The 25,626-nt window shown below is 38.1% G+C and overlaps 1 protein-coding gene across 5 annotated transcripts in view; it reads left to right on the forward strand.

Annotated features, from left to right (window-relative positions):
* The window catches only part of SEC22A (SEC22 homolog A, vesicle trafficking protein), an 85,364-nt gene that overhangs the window by 43,651 nt on the left and 16,087 nt on the right, over window positions 1-25,626 (forward strand). For 2 of the 5 annotated variants that reach the window (XM_039351977.1, XM_039351972.1), the window contains 5 exons: window positions 15,463-15,666; window positions 17,837-18,000; window positions 19,925-20,119; window positions 22,769-22,887; window positions 25,560-25,625. In XM_039351977.1, the coding sequence (XP_039207911.1) occupies window positions 15,485-15,666; window positions 17,837-18,000; window positions 19,925-20,119; window positions 22,769-22,887; window positions 25,560-25,625 (726 nt within the window). In that variant the 5' untranslated portion in view covers window positions 15,463-15,484. Of the gene's footprint in view, window positions 1-9,440; window positions 9,595-9,669; window positions 9,888-10,200; window positions 10,445-15,462; window positions 15,667-17,836; window positions 18,001-19,924; window positions 20,120-22,768; window positions 22,888-25,559; window position 25,626 lie in introns of those variants that run through there. The other 3 variants (XM_039351973.1, XM_039351975.1, XM_039351976.1) reach the window with 3 other exon arrangements.

Here is a 25,626-nt window from a genome sequence, read left to right on the forward strand (position 1 = left end):
GTTGGAAGGGACCTTGGAGGTCATCAAGTCCAACCCCCTGCTCAGGCAGGAAACCCTATACGATTTCGGACAAATGGCTGTCCAGTCTCTTCTTAAAAACTTCCAGTGTTGGAGCATTCACAGCATCTGGAGGCAGGTTGTTCCACTGGTTAATTGTTCTGTCAGGAAGTTTCTCCTTAGTTCTAGGTTGCTTCTCTCTTTGCTTAGTTTCCGTCTGTTGCTTCTTGACCTGCCTTCAGGCGCTTTGGAGAATAGCTTGACTCCCTCTTCTTTGTGGCAACCCCTGAGATACTGGAACACTGCTATCATGTCCCCCCTCGTCCTTCTCTTCATTAAGCTAGTTACTAGACATACCCAATTCCAGCAACCGTTCCTTATATGTTTTAGATGTTTATTCTCCAAACTCTAGTATTTTCTCTCCACAAATTCTTTCCCTTGTATATAAAGCTACCCATTGTTCTCTCCCCATAATTCTGCCGCTAACACTTAAAAATAAAAAACTGTTAATCTTTTCCGCCTTCCCTCTCAGGCTACCACAGTAGTAACTAACCGGAGTTTCTGCTCTTGATACCCATTCCAGTTCTAAATTCTAGCAGTCAACTTAGCTATGACTTCAGCTTTCAGAGTTTTAATATAATCACCTACCCATATTTCATCTTCTATTTAAATAAATTCAAGTATATGTTCAAAACAGTAATTTAGGCAGAAGGAGACATTAAGCTCGCTGTGGAGAAAGACTAGAAACGAGATGTGAAATAATGGATGAAAGTTTATTTGATACAACAGAGCGCAGACAAGTGGCAAACCAAATGAAAATGGGAGTGGAAAATCCTCTCAACACACTTCAGAAAGCAGAGCTTTCAGATAAACATGAACTCATCAGGGAACTAGGTAATTGGATATGGAGAATCCTTCTTCAAAGTTGTCAGTTCAAATCAAGTGCAGTTAAGCTTTGATGCAGCACTACTAAGATCTGAAAATTGTTTGTTGGCCTTTGTGAGTCAAACTTCATACGCTGGGTATAGTTGTATATAGAAGAAAAAACATCTTCACACCTATTACTGATTTCCAGACTTGTTTCCCAAAAATAATTATACAAACATTTAGGTAATGTTTAAAGATGAATTATTCTGGGCATTTACAAACTAGCAAACAGCTCCATACATCCAACATTTATATCAGAGGTTTAAGATGCACCATACTGTTCTCTAATGAGATTAGTTTCATTCCTATTAGATTTAATTCATAATGCCTGGCACAAAGTTCCTTGGTTTTTGGAATATTCCATATCCAAAATGTCATGGGATTTTTTTTCAAAGAATTTTATTCAGATTTATAAATTATCAGAATAAAAGTCAGTTTGAGCTATAAATAATAAAACAGGAAAATATCAAGAAAGAAAGGGGGAGGGTGAAACAACAACAACAAAAAAAAACAGCAGGAGAAAGGAAAGAAGAATGAAAAAAGAAATAACTTCCCCCTTCATCCAAGCAGGTAAAAATAATTTTATCACAATCTCTAAATAAAATATTTTTCTCCCCATACCTCATCTTGTATAATCTCTTATAATAAAGACCAAATGCTACATCATCAATCATTGTTGGCACAAGTCCAGTAAATGCAAGAATATACAACTATTTTCTTCTTTTAACCATGGTTGAACAAGTCAATCTTATAAAACTTTCATGATTCTTTTAAAATTATTCTTTAACACCTTAAAAACATCTCAGAGGTAATTTCAAAGGGAAAGTCCTTCAGAACTTTAACAGATTTCTTTTTTTTATCAACAAATAAAAATTATCCTTTTGCTTGTCACTTCTAAAAAAGTTCTTCCAAAACTTAGCAGAGTTCTTTTGTATATCCAGAAGAAAAAAATATATACAGATCAGTTTCCCAATTTAATATCTGTTCTTCTCTTTAGGGGATGAGTCATCCACTAAATCTGTCAGTATTATATTTAAATCCCCCTTCAAATTAATTTCATAGACATCCATTGCAGCTTGTTCTTATTTTACAACTTCATTAGAACATGGTCTGTCAAGTTTATCAAGCATTTGATCTATTTTGTTCAAAAACATGGCTGAAAGATATTCAACAGTTTGCACTAAGATTTCTGCTCAATTTTTTTTATAGTCTGGTCTAGTGTCTAGCCTTCAAGGTCTCCTTATCATTAAAAAAAAGCCCCATAAGCAATCACCTTTTTTCCATGAGAAAATATTTTCTAAATAACTCAAAACTGTAATTCCAAGCAAGCAAGGAAACCAGTAAGGAAACTCACTATGGCAAAGGTACCCAATCTTTTGGGCACCAGGGACTGGTTCCGTGGAGAGAGGTTTTTCTGCGGACTGGAGGGGGCATGGTTTTGTGTGTTGCCTGCATCCCATGGATGGGGCTTTGCTTGTTTGTGCAGACCGGTTGCTGGCATGCCGCGGCCCGGTACTGGTCCATGGACCGGGGGTTGGGGACCCCTGCACTATGGGGCTTACAAAATGTTCCCAAAATGTGATGGAACTTTTGAAAGATGTCACAGCAGACAGTGTAGATTCAAAATACCATGTCCAAACTAAATAAACACAAAGTTAACCCAAATTAATGGTTAATGGTGAACTTGAAAGAATATGATTATGATACGGAACATGGACCATGGGGAGAATCAACTTCTGCCTTTAAAACTGCATGTCCAACAACTTGACATTTTCACAATGAAGGACTACATATGTGAGAAAGACTAGTTGTGTTTGGCAAAAGGTAGAAAGTTTTCTTGTGTAAGTGGAGTAAAGACATTATAGGAACCTGGTTTTAGACATTAAAATATATGGCAAAATACCATTGACAATGAAAATCAAACTAGGATTAGAGTTAGAATGAGCTCCATTTCGACTTAGGGCCAAAAACTGGTGTTGAGGAAAGATTCTTATTCTGAGGTTCTCTAAGGAAAGAGCTGGTGAAAGCTTTTTGTTCTGACTTCTTTGTGCATCACAGTAAAATACATGGTAAAATCAGTGGTGGGATTCAAATATGTGAACAACTGTTTCTCTGTGTGGATGCCACCTCCAGAAGTCCATTCTGGGCCTGGGCAACAAAAAAATTAGCTACTGGTTCTGCCAAACTGGTGCGAACTGGCTGAATCCCACAACTGGGTAAAATCCCATTGCCATGGAAATGAAACTAGGGTTAGGGTTAGGTCTATTTAGACTGAGGCCAAAAACGTGTTGGGGAAAGATTCTTAAGAGGTTCTCTATGGAAAAGGCAGGTGGCAGCTTTTCGTTCTGATTTGTCTGTGCACCACAGTAAAATACATGGTAAAATCTCATGGCCCATGGAAATCAAACTAGGGTTAAGGTAAAGATTAGCTCTATTTAGACTCAATCAAACTAGGATTAGGGTTAGGGTTAGCTCTTTTTAGAGTCAGGGCCAAAAACTGGTGTTGAGGAAAGATTCTTAGAAAGGGCAGGTGACAGCTTTTTGTTCTGACTTATTTGTGTACCACAGTAAAATATATGGTAAAATCCCATTGCCATGGAAATGAAACTAGGGTTAGGGCTAGCTCTATTTAGACTGAGGCCAAAAACGTGTTGGGGAAAGAGTCTTAGAGGTTCTTTATGGAAAGGGCAAGTGACAGCTTTTTGTTCTGACTTGTCTGTGCACCACAGTAAAATATTTGGTAAAATCTGTTTGCCCATGGAAATCAAACTACGGTTTAGGTTAGGGTTAGCTCTATTTAGAGTCAGGGCCAAGAACAGGTGATGAGGATAGATTCTTAGAGGTTCTCTAAGGAAAAGGCAAGTGACAGCTTTTCGTTTGGACTTCTTTGTGCATCACAATAAATACATGGTACAATCCCATGCAGAATGAAAATCAAAGTAGGATTAGAGTTATACTCATTGTAGCCAAAAGGCTGCTTACCAATTCCCCAGCCTGTAGCTGCCAACCAAATGGGGCTTTGGAGATTTAATATTTGGCTTGCAAACAACTTATTTGGTAATTCACAAATTATAATAACCTAAAATTGGCAAACTTTTCCCACTTCGTTTTATTGGATTTTTTAAGCCTACAGTCTGGTTTTTCAACACTTTTATTAGTTTTCCCCAAAGAGTAGGTAACTGCATGTCTTATGAATGAGCCATTTTCCTCTACTGTTTATAATTAGAAAATAGTGTTGTACCTTAGGCATTTTTCTTTTATCCAATATAATTTCTGTCAGGTTTACACTTGGAGTTGGCAATAAATCACAGCTTTCCCAACATTTAACCCCATTCAGCTTTTGGCTTGACTTTAGTTTTACTTTCTTGGCCACATTAGAATGTTGTTGATGTGTATGAAGCTTTATTTTAACAAAGAATTCAGTGTGCTTATAAAATATATGCTCTGGAGTTTAAATTCTCAGCTGTTTCTTCCTATCTTTTCAAATTAATGGATACTTGTTGGTTAACTTGGACTGCTGAGATAGGTTTATATATCAAACCTTTCTAGTCCCATTGGGAACCATTTATTCTTACTCCATCAGCTTTAGCTCTTAGCATTTCCACTTTTCATTGAAATTATGTGTTCTGGAATTTTGTTCCAAACTTGCTGCTCAGATAGAAAATGTGTTATATAGCCTAGATTTTCATTGGGCGATGGTATTTGATTAAAAGTCTTTTTTGCAAAGCTAGGCATTTATGTTCATGTAACAAAGTCTCAAACTGTAAATTGGTTGGTCACTAATGTTTATCAAGTATATATTTGACTAATGACAAATTTAAATGTTTTGCCCTTAACTAGAAGTAAACCCCAATATATTTGTTTGATGCTTATTTTCTGAAAAATACATTTAAAATTATCAGACATATATAATGCAGGAGTGAAACAAACTTGGATATATATATTTAGCAGTTCTTATTCAAAAGTACATTTAGTCTTTTATAAATAAATTTTCTTGTTTCAAACTGAAACAGCTATCTTATTATTATCAGCCTAATTCTTCCTTCTTCTGCTAAACCAGCTTTGTCAAGTGGGGAAAAAAAATGTGTGAGTATTCACTAGTGCCCCACCACCTCACTGGAGAATAGGCAAGAAAAGAATACTGTGAATGTATTTTAGATTACTTAAGTATGTCACCAATATTCTAACACAAGATAAAATCAACTCACACAAAGGGAGGAATTATCAAGTGAGTCTATTTTTTTTAGTTATTATGTTCACCTCTCTGAATAAGTTGTTAACATCATGATGATAAGTCTTATAAGAAAAGAGGACAAAGAGTTCAGCTCCTTGATTTAAAAATCAGAAAAACTTCTAAGGTTTGTTATACCCAGTATAGAAAACAAGCAGAAACTTATCTCTGACAACTATCCATCTGAGATAAAGATGTTTTAATTTGAAAAAAAGGAAGCAAGGGATTGGGTTCTACTATAGCAGTGGTTCTCAACGTTTGTGTGACGGCGACCCCCATCACACAAACATTCTGCGCATGCGCGGCGTGATGCGCATGGGGGCGGGGGCCGCGCATGCGTGGCGCGCATGCACGGCGCCGCCCCCTGAGGGGAGAAAATGGCGGATCGCCTTCTTTGGCGACCCCCGAAAAATGGTCGATCGACCCCAAATGGGGTCGCGACCCATAGGTTGAGAACCGCTGTACTATAGCTTTCTTTTCAAGAATGGCTCCAGTACTACATAAATCCAAAACTCATTCTTAGAAAATAAACAAACAAGATTAATGGCATACATGTAGTCCTCGAGTTACGAATGTAATGAAGCCTGCCCATTCCCTTTGTAACTCGAGGATTCATGGGAGTGATTCACTCCCAGCTTTCGCCCACACATTCGCTAATTTAATGCCTTGGCGAATGCACGACTCGTTAAGTGAATATGGTGGGGATGGGGAAGGCCATGGGGGGCCTTGTTAAGTGAACATGAGATATCTCAGGGTGGGGAAGGCCATGGGGGGGCTAGTTATGGAACAGGCCATCTTCAGACCACCCAAAGCCTCCCCTGACCCACTGAAATACCTCATGCTCCCTCCCCTGGGGATTCACAATTGCTATCCCACCTATCCTGCCGCACCAGATTATCATTACCAGAATGGACCTCAGAAAGAACATGGCCACCACCCATGACCTCCGAAGGCCTGCTGAAGCATCCCCCAGCGTCCTTTACGGGCAGCAACAGCCCAGAAAAGGCCTCCAACACCTGGAAATGATGCTGAGGGATGCATCAGCAGAGCTCCAAAGCCCGAGCTGGACCTCGGAGGCCTCCTCCAAGCCTCCGAGGCCCAGAACGGACACCAGGGGAGGCTTTTGCATGCCTCCGGAGGTCCTTCTCCCCTGGCTTCCGTTCCATTCTCTGTTGCAGAGAACAGAGACCTAAACTACTGTAAAATCTTGTGCCACTGATCTTGTGTGATCTCACATTACTTTAGGCTTCCATTCTCTTCGAATGCACTGAAGGAAGCAGTGAAACAGCCAAGAAAGCGAAGGATCTCTTGATCTTTGCAAGGTCCACAGGCCTAGTGCCTAGAGAGACCTGTGGGGGGGGAAGGGAATAGACAGTGAATGACTGCTATGGTGCGGCAACATTCATAATTTCGGGACTTTTTTGTAAATACTAGGGCAGGGGTGTCAAACATCATGTGGAAGCTGTGCCCACCCAATTGCCGGCAATGGCAAAACAGTCCCGATATGTCGCGTGACGTCACGAGTTTGACGTCTGTACTAGGGAGTGGTCAGTGGTGGAATTCAAATATGTGAACAACCAGTTCTCTGTGTGGATGCCACTTCTGGAAGTCCATTCTGGGCCTGGGTAAAAAAAAAGTTATCTACTAGTTTTGCTGAAGTGGTGCAAACTGGCTGAATCCCATCACTGGGAGTGCTTATTGTGTAACTTTGAACTTTTGCTAAGGGAATGCTCATAACTCCGGGATTACCTGTACTTGTTTAAAAATATGCATATATGCCCAGAAAAAAAGATGAAGTTGCATACCTGAAGCTGCCCAAGGTTTAGATACATTGGTAGGAAATAACCTCAACAATTTCCCTTCTGGTAAATGGATATAGAGGGTTGGACTAGAAGACCTCCAAGGTCTCTTCCAGCTCTATTCTGATTGATTGAATGGTCACATTCTCCATAGTGGCCATTTTATTAATGAGCAAAGCTAGGACTATAATATCTGTACTTTTATAATCTGGACAGTTACTGAGTGGCAGTAAAAAATACCTTTTTGGTCATCTGGATTTCTGCAACAAAGTAACGGTAACTCTACCATATTTCCTTCCATATAGCGACCATTTTGTGAAAGTCCCTACTACATGCTTTAAAATTACAGAAACCATGGTCCAAAAAGATTACATTATTTTATGCCTTAAAGAATTAGCTCAAATTTTGGCTCTGACACTTGCTTAAGTAAAGCTATCATCCCATTATAGGGAGTCAAATGTTAAGAAATCATATAACTCTAACAATGACTATTCAACAATACTGATTGATATTCAGTTCTTTTCCATTAAAAAACAGTTCTTTCATCTGAAGCCATCCCACTCTTTTAATACACTAAATAGTTGAATATTTATTCCAGAATTACTGAGAATGCCTTCAGATTTCAGATGGAAGACCTGCTTTCCTCTCATTTCTACCTAATAGGAATCTGAAAACACTATGGCATTCACCCATTTATTCATGTGAATTCACAACGCCTGACTCACAATGTCAATAAACAAGTTAAAGGATGTGTTTATATGACATCCCAAATTAAATCATTTAGTTGAAAAAGAAATATATCCTTTAATGAGCCGAGGTGGCGCAGCAGTTAGAGTGTAGTACTGCAGGCCACTTTAGCTGACTGTGTTCAGCAGGTCAGCGGTTCAAATCTCACCAGCTCAAGGTTGACTCAGCCTTCCATCTTTCCGAGGTAGGTAAAATGAGGACCCAGATTGTTGGGGGCAATGTAAATATATATATACATTGCTTACTGGTGTACACTGCTTAGAGAGTGCTTGCACTTAAAGCGGTATATAAGTCTCATAAATAAATAAATAAATAATTTTACTTCCATCATACATGTCTTCTTAATGTCTATCTTTGTAGGTTGCGTATCTTGAAATTACTTCTGTACTATTACTATTGTATTGACTTCCTGGAAATGGGGGAAAAAATTGGAAATATGGTTAGTTTTTTGGAAACTACAAAGAGGTTGCTTTGACGTTTAGATAATAAGATTACAAAACTTGGTTAATGAGCTGTGGGAGTAAAATGGTGGCATGGACATGCTCCTTAACTGAATTTTCTGACTGAGTTGTGCAACTATATTCAGTTTCTGATAAACATTGAGAGGGGCTGATATTCAATAATCCCCAAACCAATCATGAATTCAATTTTGTTTACTCAGTTGCATTCCAGTAATAGTCCCAAAAGTAACATGCAGTGAAGAATTTAATCCAGAATTTAAATACCTTCCTGAATAAGCCCTGATTATATTTTATTCCATTTTTGCTCAACAAACTTGGGCAGATACCATTGTCCAGCAGCCAAGAGATTTCTGCTTTCTTTGCTATTCCAGTAAATATTAATTTCCAATTAAATCCCAAACTCCCTTATGCAATGTCAGTTCGTGATCCTAGATACCGTAAATGCCGGCGTATAAGACGACTTCCGCGAGCGCTGAAATCGGCGCCAAAGACGGGGGTCGTCTTATACGCCGAGTCGTCTTATACGCCGGAAATACTGGTAGTTTCCGGCGTATAAGACGACGTTCTAGGAATGCGGCCCAGCTATAAAGACGGGGGTCGTCTTATACGCCAGGTCGCCTAATACGGCAGCATATACGGTATACAGGTAACCCTCGATTTAAGACCAAAATTGAGCCCAGAATTTATGTTGTTAAATGAGAAATTTTTGCCCCATTTTACAACTTTTCTTGCTACATTTAAGTGAATCACTGCAGCTGTTAAATTAGCAACATGGTTGTTAAGTGAAATTGGCTTCCCCATTGTCGTTGCTGGTCAGAAGGTCACAAAATATGCTCAGGACTCGAGGACACTGCACCCGCCATAAATATGAAGCAGTTGTCAAGGATCCGAATGTAAATCACGTGATCCCGGGGAATGCTGCAATGGTCCTAAGTGTGAAAAATGGTCATTAAGTCACTTTTTTCAGTGCTGCTGTGACTTCGAACGGTCACTAAGGGAACTGTTGCAAATCGAAGACTACCTGTATATCACGATTTTAAGATCTGGGTAGAAGCTACTCGTCAACCTGACCCAGATCTGGATTAGGCAAAGGCTCTCCCACACTATTCAGAACAGAACTCAGCGCAGGATGGATTACAAAGTACCTATCAGGCTCGAGCTCCCCGTACACGAACCGTTAAAAATACACACACGCGCACACCCCGTTCCCCTCACGGGCCAATCATCAGCCTGTAGAACCAGCGACGACTCTTGTCGTCAGAGCAACGCGGCCCGTGAAGATTACCGGGAGCCATATAGGCAACATCACGTGACGCCAACTCCAACGGGCCAGCGCGAGGAGGATGACGTGTCAGATTCCCAGAACCCCGCGCGGGAGGTTTTTTTACGAGCGGCGGTTCGGCGGCCGAGGGTGCCGTGTTGACTAATCCAGGTAATGCCGCCTCCCGGCGCTCCCTCACCCCCTTCCAGCCTTTTTCTGGTTGCCTAGCAACCGAGGCAACCACCAGGGGAAGCGCGGGCCTTCAGTTAAGGGTCTGGGGCAAAGGTGTGGTAGTGTGAACGCGGTTGCACGCTTGGGTGCGTGTCGCCTTCCTGGATTACAGTCATTACAGCGGAGAGCCGGGACTCCTCTGCGGATGGGAGACCTTAGAAATCGTGGCAACCAGCCTTGCTGCAGTTCGTGTCTTCTTGCGGTTTCTGGGCTTCAACAGTTCTTCCGATCAGGTTCAAGAGAGAAAGATTCCTCGTCGGCTTACACAGCTTTTGTTGAATAGTGGCGTGTCCCATCCTCCCAGAAAAGCCCCGATTCCCTTTCAGAGAAAGCTATAGGAAGGATTTGAAAAATAAAGAACTTCGTTTTACAAACAGTCGGATAGGCCAGCTTCTAAACTCGCTGCTTGTGAACTACCAGAGGCCTGTTAATAGCTGTGTGGGGAAACTCCTGTTTTTTTTTTTTCCTGATTGGATATTGAGCAAGAAAGGATGGGAAGTTTGTGGGCATCCAGAGCTACCCAGTTTGGGCTGCAATCATCTGGACAACCACTAGATGATGGCAGAAATGGGCTCGGTATCATTTTGCTGCCATCTGATGATTCAGTGGCTTTTTATAGTAGCTCGATTTTCTGCCAAGAAAGACATGGTTTTCTTGTTGGTGATGTTCAATGGAGAGTGAAGCTGGGAATATATGGGAAAAAAAGTTGTAAACTTTCTCTTACTCAGGGGATCTATTCAAGCATCGCAATCGAAAGTTATTGAAGAGATTAGTAAAGATAGTGTTATAGGTAAGACAGTCTTCCCCACAATGGTGTCTTCCAGATGTGTTGACTACAATTCCCATCAAACCTGAAACAATATTTAATAGGAATTTGGTAGTCTTGTACACTTAACGAGTGCCACATTGTGGAAGATCATAACTACAGTTGAATAAGTATTATTCAGGAGTTCTTTATTCTTTTGTATATCATTTAGTATTGGAAGTTTTCTGAACAGGTGCAAAGCAAGATAAAAACCAACATACTGTACATCTGCTCATAAGTACTATTGAATATATAAGAAATTGTATATGATTGCTGCTTTTAAAGCTTTCAGAGGAGTCATGTAACAAAATTGTAATGTTTTAATGTATCAGTTTCAATAAGCAAAATAAGGTAAACAATAACATATTAGAATACGCTTCCCCTTAATTGAGTTAGTTATAGTATTACATTTTGAAACATTTGGAATATATCGGTATGAAAGTGTATATAATGGTTGGCTGGTATCTGTTTCCAAGAAAATGTAACAGCATTTTTTAAAAATAAAATTAAACCATTTATATTAGTTTAGAGTCCAGGTTTCACATTTCAATGGTTTTAGCAGTACAGCAATTGTTTGCCCATCAGGTTTTGCAGTGGTAGCTGTTTGCTGACCATGCAAAGCAGCCTTTATCCCACTTCATTAGTGAATAAGAGTGGGAGTTCTAGCTACTCATGTTATATTCATGCTCTCATCACTACCTGGTTGAATTCCACAATGCTCCACATTGAATACTAGAAACTACATTTGGTATAGAATATATAGTCTGCCTGTTAGCTGGCATGTATCACCAGGAGCATAAAACTCCTATATTCTTCCAGTACATTTCTGGGTGCAATTCAAAGTGCTGGTTTGACCTTGCAAAGTCCTATTTTGCTTGGCTGCCAGATGGCTGATTTTATTTTGATTTTTCACATTGTTTTGTTATTACTTATTACATTACTTATATTTACTATTGACATTTAATATATGTGTTCATTTATTGCTGGTAGTCCTAGCAAATTACAGGTAGTCCTCATTTAATGACCACTCATTCAGCAGCCATTCAAACTTAAATGACAAGACTGAACGACTAGTATTACAACCAGATCTTTTATTTATGGCTGTTGCAGCATTTGTATTTGCTTTGATTTGACTTCCTTGGTTGTAACAGATCCAGATGATATTCCTGTGTTGTATGCTTATTCCTTTCTTATGGATAAATTTCAGTTGATAAAGTATATGATGTATACAAGGAGATCTTGGTAACATGATGCCAACCATGTGTGTATGTATGTATGTATATGTACAGTTCTTGTGATCAGCTTTACTTTAGTAGAGGAAAGAATTGTACCATGCAGTCTTGTAATGGTTTCAAACTTCTAATGATCTCCACTGTATTAGAGACAATTTTTGACCAGTTTCTCTCCAATTTGTCATTCTTGGTTTCAGCTCACCTCCAAAATTCTTGGATGAGATGGATTATCTAGACCAGTGATGGCGAAACTCTTATAGACCGAGTGCCTAAACTGCAACCCAAAACCCACTTATGTATCATTGGGTGCCGGGTGGGCGTGGCCCACTGGGTGGGCATGGCTGCAGTGGTAACGGCAGACTGGGTGGGACTAAAAAGTTCAATCAATCAATTCCAACTTTGCGAAATCTTTTTTTTCCCGTGAGAAGTTGAAATTGATTGATTGAACCTTTTTGGGGGGGCACACAGCGGTGGAGGCCTAAAGTGCAAAGGTTTTATAAAACCCAGCTGAAGGCCTAGGACTGGGGCAATGGTGCGTGTGCCCACAGAGAGGGCTCTGCATGCCATCTGTGGCATTTGTGCCATAGGTTCGCCACCATGGATCTAGACTCATGCTAATCTGATTTCAGACCTGGGTTTGATAATGAGGCAACTTTGATTGCTTTGGTGAATGATCTTATTAGATGGAGGACTACATTTCTATTGCTTCTCCCCGACCTTGCAGTTGTGTCCAGTTGGATCAACCATAGTATCCCCCTGCACTACATGACAGATGTGATTTTAAAAGGAAAGTTTGTTCTTTCTAAAGAGCAAGACAGTGACAAATTGGTAAAAAGTCCAATACTGCTTCAAGTGTCTATCTCTAAGCTATTAAGGCCTTGAGACAACTGTAGTATCTTGAAGTAGATCCAGAGCAAACAAATAATTAGTATAGTTCTTTTAGAATAGGCATAAAAGTAACCATATTCTATTTACTGTTCTCTATACTTAATACAATTTTTTTGTGTCATTTTCAACAGAACTGTAAAATCTGAGACAGATAACAACAAAACTAGAAACACAAACTTCAGTAAAACTTATTCACAAAATAGTGAACTTAATGTAGATTTCAACAGGGGAAGAGTTGACAAAAGGAAGACTACATTTTGAGTAATGAATTGGGTCAATTGGGATATATTTTATATACAGCATGAAGGATTAGGTAACATTAGACACCTATGACATAGTGGGTCATCATTTCAGAGATACTTCCTTACCAGATATCTTACCACCTTCAACAATGGTGAAGCTTCTGATGTACTTGAAAAGTTCTTAAAAATTCAGGAAGATATTTAGAGATCTCTGCCTTAAAATAGGCCATGTTGAACTGTATAACACACTCAAATATCAAGTTCATCAAAGGAAATGTTTTCTGACATTTCGTATTAATGTCATAAACTACTTTATGATAATTTTTTATGTCATCAATTCCACAGGAGCCATAGGTCCTTCATTTTGGACCCATTTTGTAAGTTTGCCCATCTGAAGTAACTTGGTTCAAAAATTGTTGCTGTATGATGCATTGTTTTGTCTGGTCATAGGTTACACACAAACAAGCATGAGAGTTTTAGTAGTTTATAAATGAATGTAATTGAGTAGGCATAGCTCAGTATTTAGTGCAAACCAAGCAAATGTGATACCATAATGATTTTTTGGGGACATATTACGGGTAGTCCTTGACTTCTTGCGATCACAATTGAGCCCAAAATTTCCATTGCTAAGCTAAGCAGTTAAGTGAGTTTTGCTCCTTTTTATGACCTTTTTGTTGTTAAGCGAATCACTGCAATTATCATAAATACATTCCAGTTGCCAAGCACCCAAATTTTGATCACATGACTGTGGGAAGGCTGCATTGGTTGTAAGTGTGAAAATTGGTCATAAGTCACTTTTTTCAGTGCCACTGTTAACTTCCAACAGTAATAAACAAATGGTTGTAAGTCAAGAACTGCCTGTATGTTATATTTTTTAGCATGCTTAATTTGTTATCTGAATGAAACATCAACAGGCTGAAAAATCTGTGTCTGAAGTGATTGGGTGAATATCATATACCCTGGAGGCTATAATGGTTGAATGATTAATTGCCTAAACATGCTATGTAATAGGATCATATTTGTCTAGTCCAGGGGTGTCAAACTCGCAATGTCACGTGATGTGTCATGATGTATCGTGACTTTTTTGCCATTGCCGGCAATGGGGTAGGCGCGGTTTTGCTATGATGCATCCAGCCCATGGGCCGGCAGTTTGACACTCCTGGTCTAGTCTTTCTTCTCAGTATAAAGAAGATCATAACTTGGTACTATTTCTTAAAAATGTCCCAAATATTTTCAGGTAGTAGCATCTGATCTTCTTCAGGACTACTCTTCTTACTCTGGAGAAGTAAAGTTGTCTTGTCATGGAAACATGCAACACTGGCTCAATGGGTCTGTAGGCATGTCATTATTATACTAGTAAATAATATGCAGTCTTCTTTCCAACTTTGGAATTGAAAAGAACTGTGTGGCTGCTAAGATATTTCCAGCCTAAACATTGGAGTTTTAAATCAAAGAGAAAACTTAATTATTTCTCGGATGGGAGCTGTAACTTTCTGTGAAAACTGCAATTGTTTGAAATAACAAATACGGACTGTACCCAGGGAGATAATGTATTTCTTTGTTAGAATTATTTCCATAATGCTACATCCCAAAATGATTCCTGGTGGTTTCTGGTAGTGTTAAAAAAAATCATAAAAAGACAGTCATTAAAACTCAATTAAAATATCCAATTAACAGCATCACCTCTCAGCAACCAATCATCTCTTTTTATAAATACTGTAAAGTGAGACTTGAATATTTCTTAATTACATTTCGTGTGTTTTATAAAATGCTGCTTAGAATGCTGTTTAAATTCCTATTATGAATTATTACTAGCAATATCTTTTGCATTATGAATGTTTTAATAAATTCTTTTCAGCATTATAAAGTATAATATATTTAATGACTTGGAACAATATCTCAAACTAAATCATCTGGTACGTAGCATAGTGCTGATCATCATATAGTGAAAACAGGAAGGGGGGCACTTAGATACATTTGTACAAAGTTCCCCTCTTCCCACTGAAATCCGTAAGGTGAGGCAAACTCCCCAAACAGCCCAGTGTGGGAGACTATGGAATCTTGGTGGATGGAGAAAGGATAGAAAATAGAAACTATGTTAATAGTGGAATTCAGTACCTTGGAAACAAATATTGTGTAGAACAGGGATAGGCAACCTCGGCTCTTTTATGACTCGTGGACTTCAATCCCAGAATTCCTAAACCAGCTTAGAGCCGAGGTTGCCTACCCCTGGTCTAGAACACTAAACTGAAACACTCCTGGTACCATGTATATATGTTAGAGGTTAAGTAGTTTTATCTTTGTGTTTGCTTCCAGTTAGAACTGTTTAATGGAAAAATTCTAGTGAATATATGCTGTTTCTAATTTAACCCAGAATTGTAAATTGCTGTTTTAAGTAGCCATCCTGGTGAGAATGAATAAGCTCCAGGCAACCAGTTTTTTAAAGGTAGAGGAGACTCATATGCAAATGGTTTTGATAACTATATGAAAGGGAATGGATTAGTAATTTTTGTGGCTTGCTCATGTTAAATATTGTGAAACTAACTCAGTCTTCTTAGTCATCAGATAATGATAAATTCAAATGGCGTTATGAATGAAGAGGAAAAAATAAATATAATCTTATTTGTGTGCTCTGTTCTAGATTTTACGTTTTATTGTTGGCAATGTCCATTATCTTGTCTGCCTCAGTGGTCCGTGTGAGAGATGGACTCCCTTTATCTGCTTCTACCGATTATGAACAAAACACAGCTGTACAGGAATGCCGAAAGTACTTTAAAGGTCTTGCAAAGAGACTCACTGAGTTTCCAGACCGATGCACCTTGCAAACAGGAAAGTATAACATAAAGTAAGTTTTCTCTGGCATGTGTATTCTTTCTGCAACATTGGTCTTTATTGTTTCATATAACCTAAGATACATTAGTTGCTCTGATAACAGTGAAGAAGGCATCTTTTTGCTACCATGACATTTAGAAATTACATTCTTATTAAGAAGCATTCCTCCTCAAATCTGCAAATCACTTATGCCTACCAGCAAAGGTCCTACTCTTGAACTACTGCCAGAACAATGAGCTAAGGATGCAGGCCAACTCTTTTGAGGAGTATTACTTATCAGAGCTTGGATTGCCCTGATAATTTCCGTAGAATTATTTTAAGCAAGATCTTTCTGGGTCCATCTCTTTGTGTCTCAAAGATTAAATCTTTGGGCAGTGTAAGATCTGGCATAAAAAACTGCTTCATTGCATGCTAGCTTTGTTAACGGTAATGTTATCTATGGCAGCACTTACAGTTATAGACTCAGTCGTATAATTAACTTCTATATTATTTAAGGAAAATAAATCTCTGATGCATCTTAACCCTATGTTTTTATTGGAGCAATATTATATTTTGAAATGTTTATTTATAAAGAAAAACCAGGGAAATTTTATAAAGCTTTCCTTGTATTATTAAAATGCATCTTTATTATTTAAGAAGAATAAACTACATGTTCCAGTCTTCCAATTTTTCTGTACTATTATATTTTTGTAATTCTTTAAAGATGGGAGGGGCAGATAGTATATTTTTATATGATGTGCCACATATTTTTAAGATGAAGTGTCCCCTAGATTAGATTTTATAAAGAAAATTAATGGGAAAATCTGTGCAATTCTGTGTAAAGAAATGTAAATTGCCTATATGCACAATGCAAAGATAGAATATTTATCTCATCTACATTTGACTCAGTTTTAATATATAAATTTCCTGAGATATTTCTGATAAATTCTTGATGTTTCAAAAATAAAATGTACTGAAGCAAAATAAGCTAGTATATCAGCATAACTATTTTAGCAGTGTTGGTTATATGGCACATACATCAAATTGTCTTAGAACTGCTATTTTGAATGCGTAAGAAAATGATGAATGAAATGGATTATTTTAGTGGAATGTTTAATAAAGGAAGACCATAAGCGTATGATAAAGAGTTTCAATTAGAAGTGAAGATTTTTACATTTTATAATAAGTTTACTTAATGCCTTTGCTGGATTCTGATGAAGAGGCATCCTTGCTAGAAAAATATTTCACTCTCAATAAGTTAATTCTGTTGATCTTTTTTGTTGTGGAATGAAATATATTATACTTAGGAATAACTGATAAATAAAACATTTTGAAGACCGTAGCCTTTATCTATCTATTTCCTCCCTTCCTCTTTGAAGGGGAAAATCTCATTTTCCATTCTTCTTCATGTTTTTGTGTATATTTGTATATGAGAAAACAAACGAGATACATATCATATGTTACACTCATACTTAACCACACCCACCTCTTACCCATACCTACACCTGCCCTCTTTTTAAATAACATATTAACTATTGGTAGGTAATAGGAAAACGTTAAATTGAAGTAAAACTTCATTGTTCTGTGAAAATAGCATTATAGTTAGAGATGTAGAACACTATATTCCCCTTATGGGATGATGGAACTGTGTCATTCCGGAGAGAGTTCAGTGCATTCTGGGGGGGTCATTCTCTGAATCAGAAATAGTCTGGATCTAACACTATATTCCCCTTATGGGATGATGGAACTGTGTCATTCCGGAGAGAGTTCAGTGCATTCTGGGGGGGTCATTCTCTGAATCAGAAATAGTCTGGATCTAACACTATATTCCCCTTATGGGATGATGGAACTGTGTCATTCCGGAGAGAGTTCAGTGCATTCTGGGGGGGTCATTCTCTGAATCAGAAATAGTCTGGATCTAATATATGTCTAGGATACTTTAGACTGCTTCTGGTTCAAAAGATTTGCTTCTGGGAATCACTCCCAGAACAGCATGATCCAAGAGGAGGTTCAGCAAGATCATATTCTGTTTCCAATTCAGTGAGTTTTGTACACTCTTAATTTATTTTCTCATGAATAGTAATACTTTTATTAGACTCATGGTTATTTCTCTTGTTGTAGTTTTGTGTAAAGCACACCTAAGCTGATCTATGAATACATGATTTTAATTCTGAAACTTTTCCTCCCCCCCACCAAAAATACAGCTTTATTAGTTCCCTGGGAGTGAGTTACATGATGCTCTGCACTGAAAATTACCCCAACGTCCTTGCCTTCTGCTTCCTGGATGAGCTTCAGAAGGAGTTCATTACCACATACAACATGATGAAGACGAATACAGCAGTCAGACCATACTGTTTCATTGAATTTGGTAAGGGGTTCATCTCTTTCTTCAAGCATTGGTCTGATTTCGGGCTTTTGAACGTGTGTAATATATCTGCTTCATCATGGTTTACAGAATGTAGTATGGAAACCAGAATAGTGCTTACTACTCAGAATTGTACTGAACTTTAACACGGACAAATGTCTGGTAGTGGCATGGAACACTGGTACTCGTTCATATTACAAAGCCTTCAAAAGTTGGCATAATTTATAAACAGTCCACAGTTTTCAGAAACCAGAGGAACGTACCATAAGACATGGGATGACTATATTTCACATAGCTTGATGTCTCTTATGGCCCTGTTTTCTGCTTATTTTATGACCATCCCACTTAATGCCTACTGTTTCCGTGGGGATGCAGTAAAATTTATTTATTTATTTATTTCATACACTTCAGTAAACTGCATAGATGCCTGGTGGTTTACAACATTAAAACAATATTGAAACCTAAGGCAACAATATAGTAATAATGTGTTACAGTATACAGATGGCATGAATTCCTTATTCCCCAAATACTGTCTGGAGAAGCTCTGATTTTAATAGCTTCTGGAAGACTAATAGAATGGGTGCTGATCTGAACTCAGTGGGGAAGCTGCTTCCATAAAATAAAGACTGCAGCAGAAAAACATTGCCCCTGAGCCCTTCTTTGTTAACCACCATTAATAGGAAGCAGTTAACATATTTTTGGAGGGAACATACCAGTTGCCCCCTCAAATCCTATTGTGCTGCTTCATTCGGGCAGAGTGTGTGCGTTCCTGGGGTGGATAAGCAAAGAACAACTGGAATATGTGCCAAAGATATAGCGTCACCAGCAAGTTTCCCCAAGACCTAAAACTCATCCCAGTCACTAGGTAAAGAAGTAAAAATTATCAAAAGAAGAAGAGGAACCCAAGAAAGATAAAGATTTCAGGAAGAAACTTAACCAAAACTTTCAAAGAGCTGTTGGAAGATACAAGAAGTATTACAACAACTTCTGTAAAGACATTGGAGACAGACAGGAGTTCAAAAAGATCTCTGAACTGAGGTTTCAACCTCCAATTTGCATACCAAAAGATGCCAGTAGATAGATAATGCTATGCAGTCTTCAGATGCTGCTCCATGTAAAGTACACCGCAGTAATCTAGCCATCTGGGAATAAGTACTTGAACCACATTGCCTGTAAAGTGAGATGGTGCATTTCACTGCTCAACTTCATAATAATATCTTCATTTTTTAAAAAAAATATTGACAATAAAGGGTGCAAATCTGTATGAGATTACCCTGGGGTAAGGTCCTAAGAATTAAATGGAATATACTTTTAAATCAACATGTGTATAATGATGCATCAGATTTGATAAGCACAGTGATACTTAGCATGAAATTATAAATAAGCTGAGAATAAGTAGAAATAAAAAAAACCATTTCACCACCCTTGCATTCAGTGTACTGTGTATTTTGCTAATTAATTTGTGGTTGTCATGCTGTGCTTATATTCTATGGGAAAGTATTTCATGCTATAAGAGATGGCATTTTAAATATTATGAATATAATATTGTAATTCAGAAAAGTGCCTGGAGCTCAGAATAAATGCCTATTTTTCCTAAGAAAGTATTCCGAATTACAAGAAAAACTAAACCAAATGTAATTAGTTAATTATATTAGTTGCACTTTCAGGCTTACCAATGCAAGCAACATTAGTTTATTCATAATTAAAATTGTAGCATTTAATCTTCTGGTGCTGCAAAATTAATTAGCCCATGATATATACTAGGTAGAAAGCAGCAGCAATATTAAAATTTTCTACAGTGGATGATTGAATTTTAAATAATGAATTTAAGTGTGTGCATCTGAGATGTATGTTGCCCATAAAGCTATGGGGTCCCCAGTGTTGTTTTCATCAAAAATCTAAAGGGGGTTGCTTTAATTTTACACAGATAATTTTATTCAGAGGACCAAACAAAGATACAACAATCCACGATCTCTAACAACAAGGATAAATCTTGCTGACATGCAAACAGAAATTAGACTGAGACCACCTTATCAGATTTCGCTGTCAGAACTCTGTTCAACCAATGGATATCCCTATGGATCTCTACAAGAAAACAAAGATACAAGAAAAATGTCTCCAGGTGAGATGATGGACTTAAGTTTATCTATTCAAATAGATAAAGGTAGAGATTGAACTGCTTGATTTACTGCATTCCTTTTGTAAATTTCATGGCCAATTGCAAGATGAGGACTTCGGTAATGTTGGATTTTGAACGGCTTACTCAAGCTCAGATGGGGGGAAGGATCCTGAGCTAGTTTATCAGTGTAGTGTGAAGAACTTTTTTTCCCTTGGTGTCCCAGTGAAAAGTTACTGCTCACAAGGACAGTTTCATTATATTGTGAATGATGTGTGTGTGGGAGAGAGAGGGTATTAGGGACCATGACCCAGAAAAAGATAAAAATCCCAGGAAACCATAGAACTGATCGGTCATTATTCTCCCTAAAATCAGCAGAGATTGAATAATAATGAAGCATGTCTTTTACCCAATCCCTCATTTCAATGACATCATAGATTTCTAGATAGAAACATAGCACTTGATCAGTCTATAGTGGTCATCTATAAGAACTCAGTATTGTAATGGAGATGGAGAACTAATTTCAAAGCCTACTTTGTTGTGTTTTTGACAAGTTGAGCTTAGATATATGTTTAAATGAGTTAACTGTATTTAAAATTATTCTTCTATCCCAGAGGCTTCTCCCCAGTTACACGTTAAGCTGTCCACAATTTAGTTCTTGGCAAAGCAAAAAGGCTCTGCTTTATAAAGTTTGGAAAGAGCACTGGTCAGACAGAAGCCGTCCGCTTCTCTAGAGAAATTCACTTTGTCATTTCTGAGCATTTTCTGACTTTATGAACTACTTTGGAGAGCCTTTTCTGCTGCAGCTGTTCAGTTGTGCACAAGGTAGAATGGCACCCCTCTTTCCATCAATGTTCCAGCTCATTAACTGCATTGTTGGCACTTTTACACTTCACCGATTTAGACAGAATGATTTACATATGGTTCATTCACCTTATTGTCTATCTCTCTATGTTGCCTAGACTACAGGGGGTTTTGCCCTGTGTTTCCCCCCCCCCCCAAACATTCAGTTTCTGTCACTTGTAGAATCTCATAGTAACACTTGTGCACACATTCAGTATGAATTGGCAGTCATTTGTGAGTATAGTTGGCATTTTGTGGAAGAGATGAATATCAGCAAAGGTGCTTACACTCTATATTTTCTTTGCTCTTTATTTTTTCCTCTTCATCGCCCTTGCGAACAGGAAGAGAATGGGAAGTGTGGAGTTCTTTTGTATCCGAGGAAAATAAAATGCATACTAGAGTGTGGGGTCCTTGGGGCTCTCTGAGCTTGGTGGTTTTCTTGCAGATGTTTCGTTACCAAAGTAGGTAACATCTTCAGGGGTTTTATTGGTAACAAAATGTCTGCAAGAAAACCACCAAGCTCAGAGAGACCAGTTCAGAGCGACAGATATTCTCTTCTATTGAAATATAAGAGTTTCAAAAAAATGTCATCATACATCTTTTAGCTTTCCTCTGATTCGTTTCACAATGTTCTATTTAAGAGAGGCCTAAAACCAAACCCATCTTGAAGAACCCCTGTAAGATCAGCGTGGCCTGTCATTATATAGATATCTCCATATAGCTGACCAAGGAATAATTGACTAGATGTACATAGTAAGTATGTTTATGGGAAAAAATAGGAAATAAGTCCAGAATATTTTTGGTAGTATTCTGTATCTTTGGAAATGATGAAAAATATATGCATATGGGGTGTTTGTAATCTTTTGTATCCTCTTTTAGAAGCGACTCTCATTGGTATCTCGATGCCTTCTAAATAAGTGTATTTAGCGTGGGCTTTAAATCACTCTTTAGATCTGTAACATGCTTTAACAAAGAAAAAAACCTGAAATGTGAAAAAGTACAATTTTAAAAGCCTGATTTACTTATTCATTGGCTACTTGATAGAGTAACTTTGTGTCTGTGTTTTTATTTTGTTAATTTAATTGAATTGTTAAATTGTTAATTTAATTATTAATTTATACTGTATAGATTAGGTATATTAGTTTGATACAGGTAGTTTTCAACGTATAACCATTTGTTTAGTGACCATTCAAAGTTACAATGTCACTTTTTCAGTATTTTTCACACGACTATTGCAGCATCCCCATAGTCATGTGATCAAAATTTCAGTGCGAGCAACTGGCATGTATTTATGACGGTTGCAGTGTCCTGGGGTCATGTGATCCCTTTTTGCGACCTTCTGACAACCAAAATCAATGGGGAAGCCAGATTCACTTAACAACCTTGTTACTAACTTAACATCTGTGGCAAGAACGGTTGTACAATGGGGTAAAATTCACTCAATAACTGTCTTGCTTAGTAACAGAAATTTTGAGTTCAATTGTGGTCATAAGTCGAGGACTACCTATATGTTGTTACATCTTGTAGAAATTAAGTTTCTACTCAAGCAAAAAATACATTTTTTCCATGGGGGGGGAGGCTGCTTTTTAATCTGCACAATAATACAGCCCAGCAATTTCTAGTATGCATTTGCAACTAAATATAAAAGTTGCAAATTGACCACTCATGCCCTCAATTAAGCTGTGTTTCCTCATTTAAGGTACATTGTCTAGAACAAGAAAGAAACAGAGAAAAATAGAATTAGCAGGGTTTGCTCAAACATTAAAGAAAGCTTTTAAAATATTTATAGTGTTTTCTTCTCTCTGCTACCAGCCCCTCACCAACGACTGGAACCTGTGACACTACCGGGAATTGTTTCCTTTCTTCTTAGCCTTTTATGTGCTGCTTTGAATTTAATTCGTGGTTTTCATGCTATAGAGAGTCTTCTACAGGTACCGTAGTTACATTCATAACTTTGAAACAGGAAAAAATATTTTGAAGATTAAGAGGGTAACTTTATTTTTTCAAATAATTTGACAGTGATTAGCAGAGTAAAATCACTCTGGAATAGTAATTGCATGAGGACATTGTCTTTTCTTATCATGTGAAGTTACAGGCTGAGTTTGCATTCCTGAACCGAAGTGTTTGCCATCTCAGTTTCCTAGTTTCGTGAAAGAGCAAGAGAGATTTTTGATGCAGACATGTTACAGACATAATTCTCTCTTTCTTTCTCTCACCCCCGCCCTCTCCTTCCTTCCCTCCTTCCCTCCCTCTTCACCCAGCTTTCTTAAAAGGAAATAAAGGCCACTGAGAAATCTAGAATGGACTATGTTAAATGTCTAAGAGCTACATTCTTTGTTAAATTGTCAGGGAAGTGGGAACCTGGGTTGCTTGTCTATGTCATTCACATAAAATAGATTGAAGCTGATATGTTTTAAGTTTTGTCCTAGTGCCGTGGTGGCGAACCTATGGCACGTGTGCCACAGGTGGCACGCAGAGCCCTCTCTGTGAGCACGCGTGCCGTCGCCCCAGTCCTAGGCCTTCAGCTGGGTTTTGTAAAACCTTTTTGCTTTAGGCCTCTGCCGCCGTGTGCAGATCAATTTCAACTTCTCGCAGGAAAAAAAAGATCTCGCAAAGTTGGAATTGATTCATTGAACTTTTTAGTCCCACCCAGTCTATTGTTACGACCGTAGCCATGCCCACCCAATGGGCCACACCCACCCGGTACCCAATGATACATAAGTGGGTTTGGGTTGCAGTTTGGGCACTTGGTCTCTGAAAGGTTCGCCATCACTGTCCTAGTGCATGCTAATATTTGTTGCTGATTATAAGGGAATTCAGAATGTATTAATCCAGACAGATGTGATAGTTCAGACAATTCCTTATGAAGGGATGAAATCCCTATATCCATGGTGAGCGTAGAGGCTAGAAGGGCACTGAGAGAAATATCCCATTTGTGCCCCCCCCCTTTTTCTCTCTCTCTCTCTATTTCTCTTTCTCATTTTCCCTCATTATCTCTCATTCTGTCTCTCATTCTGTCACACATTATCTTTCTCTTTTAGACTGCAGACATGCTACAAAAACTCTCTATACTTTTGAAGATGAGAATATGTACATATTGTCCACTTATTAATGAGGGTGATACCTTGATTGCTTTAGTATTTCCTTGTCCTATTATATCATGCATATTAAAAAGCTGAAAAGTTTGACTTCAAAACTATATTTACCAATTGAGTTAAATTTCTGCCTTTCGTATTAACATTAATGAATAGTTTGTTCTGGGCACCATTCCAGTCTTCCTTGCGTTTTTCTCCCTCTCCTATAACTTGTCCTGAAAGCCTTCACATATTCCTCTTTTCTCTCTCTCATCGTCTCATATGGAAGAACTCCTTTTTCTGGGAAGTAGGCCAACTGTAAACAATTATATACAATCCATTTGTACTGTGTGTTCATATAAAACACATAAGGTGGGAAGGTAGGAATTTTGTTCTGGGTTAAACAGTCAAGTCCATTGCCAAACAAATGGAATTTGGATCTTCTGAGTCCAAATCCCCTGCCCAGGATCTTTAGGTATTGACAGAAAAGTGTTGTGTTATTCTTAGCTCTCTTGCCAAAATAATTAAATTTACTTTCTGGGTTCTGTGGCTTTTTAGTTTAAACTAGGGTAAATTTTAAACTAAAATTGTGACAGCACAGCACCATCTGCTGGCTATGTTCTGTTTTACATGATTCTCACTGAACCAAACTGCTCCGGTTTAAGGCCAAACTAAATATGAGAACAGCTGATCAGCTTGTTTAAAAGTGACAGGCACAAATTACTTAAAGTGGTAGCAAGGCTTGTGTCCAGTTCTAAGATTAAAAGGTGAACATCAGGCAAACTGCTAAATTTCCCATCTCAACCCGGTCCAGACTTTACATAATCTGTCATGGAAACTTTTCTTTTCTCCCAACTTGTTGATGGAACAGTCTTCAGAGCTTCAGGGAGAGTAGCCATGGATGGGAAATCAATTGACCCTTTTCATCCAAATGCTTAATGCAGATCTGGCTGCTGCTAGAGAAGATTTATAAAGAAGGGTCTACCATATTTTATTTTGTCCCTTGGAAGTATTTTTTATTGGTCCACCAGTAAATCCCAGGGAGCAGTCAGAAAATGAAAAGAGAGCACAGGTCACTCCTAGTTATTTATCTAACCTGATAATGGGATCAGCTGGACCAATATCAGGACCATTTTAACTTCAGTTTCTAATTATAAGGATCTTCATGTGTCTGTTTAAATGTAGATGGATGACATCCAATTCATGCTGATTAGAGGAGGTAATTGCTTATGACAGGGGTCTTCAAGCGTGGTCCTTTTAGACACGTTGGCTGAGGAATTCTGGGAGTTGAAGTCCACAAGTCATAAAAGACCAGGTTTGAAGACCCCTGCCTTACGATGATGATGTGGTGCAAGAATATTGATACAGTAGACCCTAGAAGACTGCAAACTGCCAATCTCAATACAGGAAAAACTTGATTTGAGTTCTGGAAAAGAGGCTCCAGAATTTCCAGTATTTAAGATAATTATCTCGTTTGCATATCATAAAATATATTGATTTGAGAATGCCTATTTTGCCCATTTTTTCAGAATGAAGAAGATGACTTCAGTTTTGTTATTGCTTTTTTCCTTGGCACAGCAGCATGTTTGTATCAGG

The sequence above is a fragment of the Crotalus tigris genome, unplaced genomic scaffold, assembly GCF_016545835.1.
Source record: "Crotalus tigris isolate CLP2741 ecotype Arizona unplaced genomic scaffold, ASM1654583v1 scf7180000018394.372285, whole genome shotgun sequence".
Lineage (NCBI taxonomy): Eukaryota > Metazoa > Chordata > Lepidosauria > Squamata > Viperidae > Crotalus > Crotalus tigris.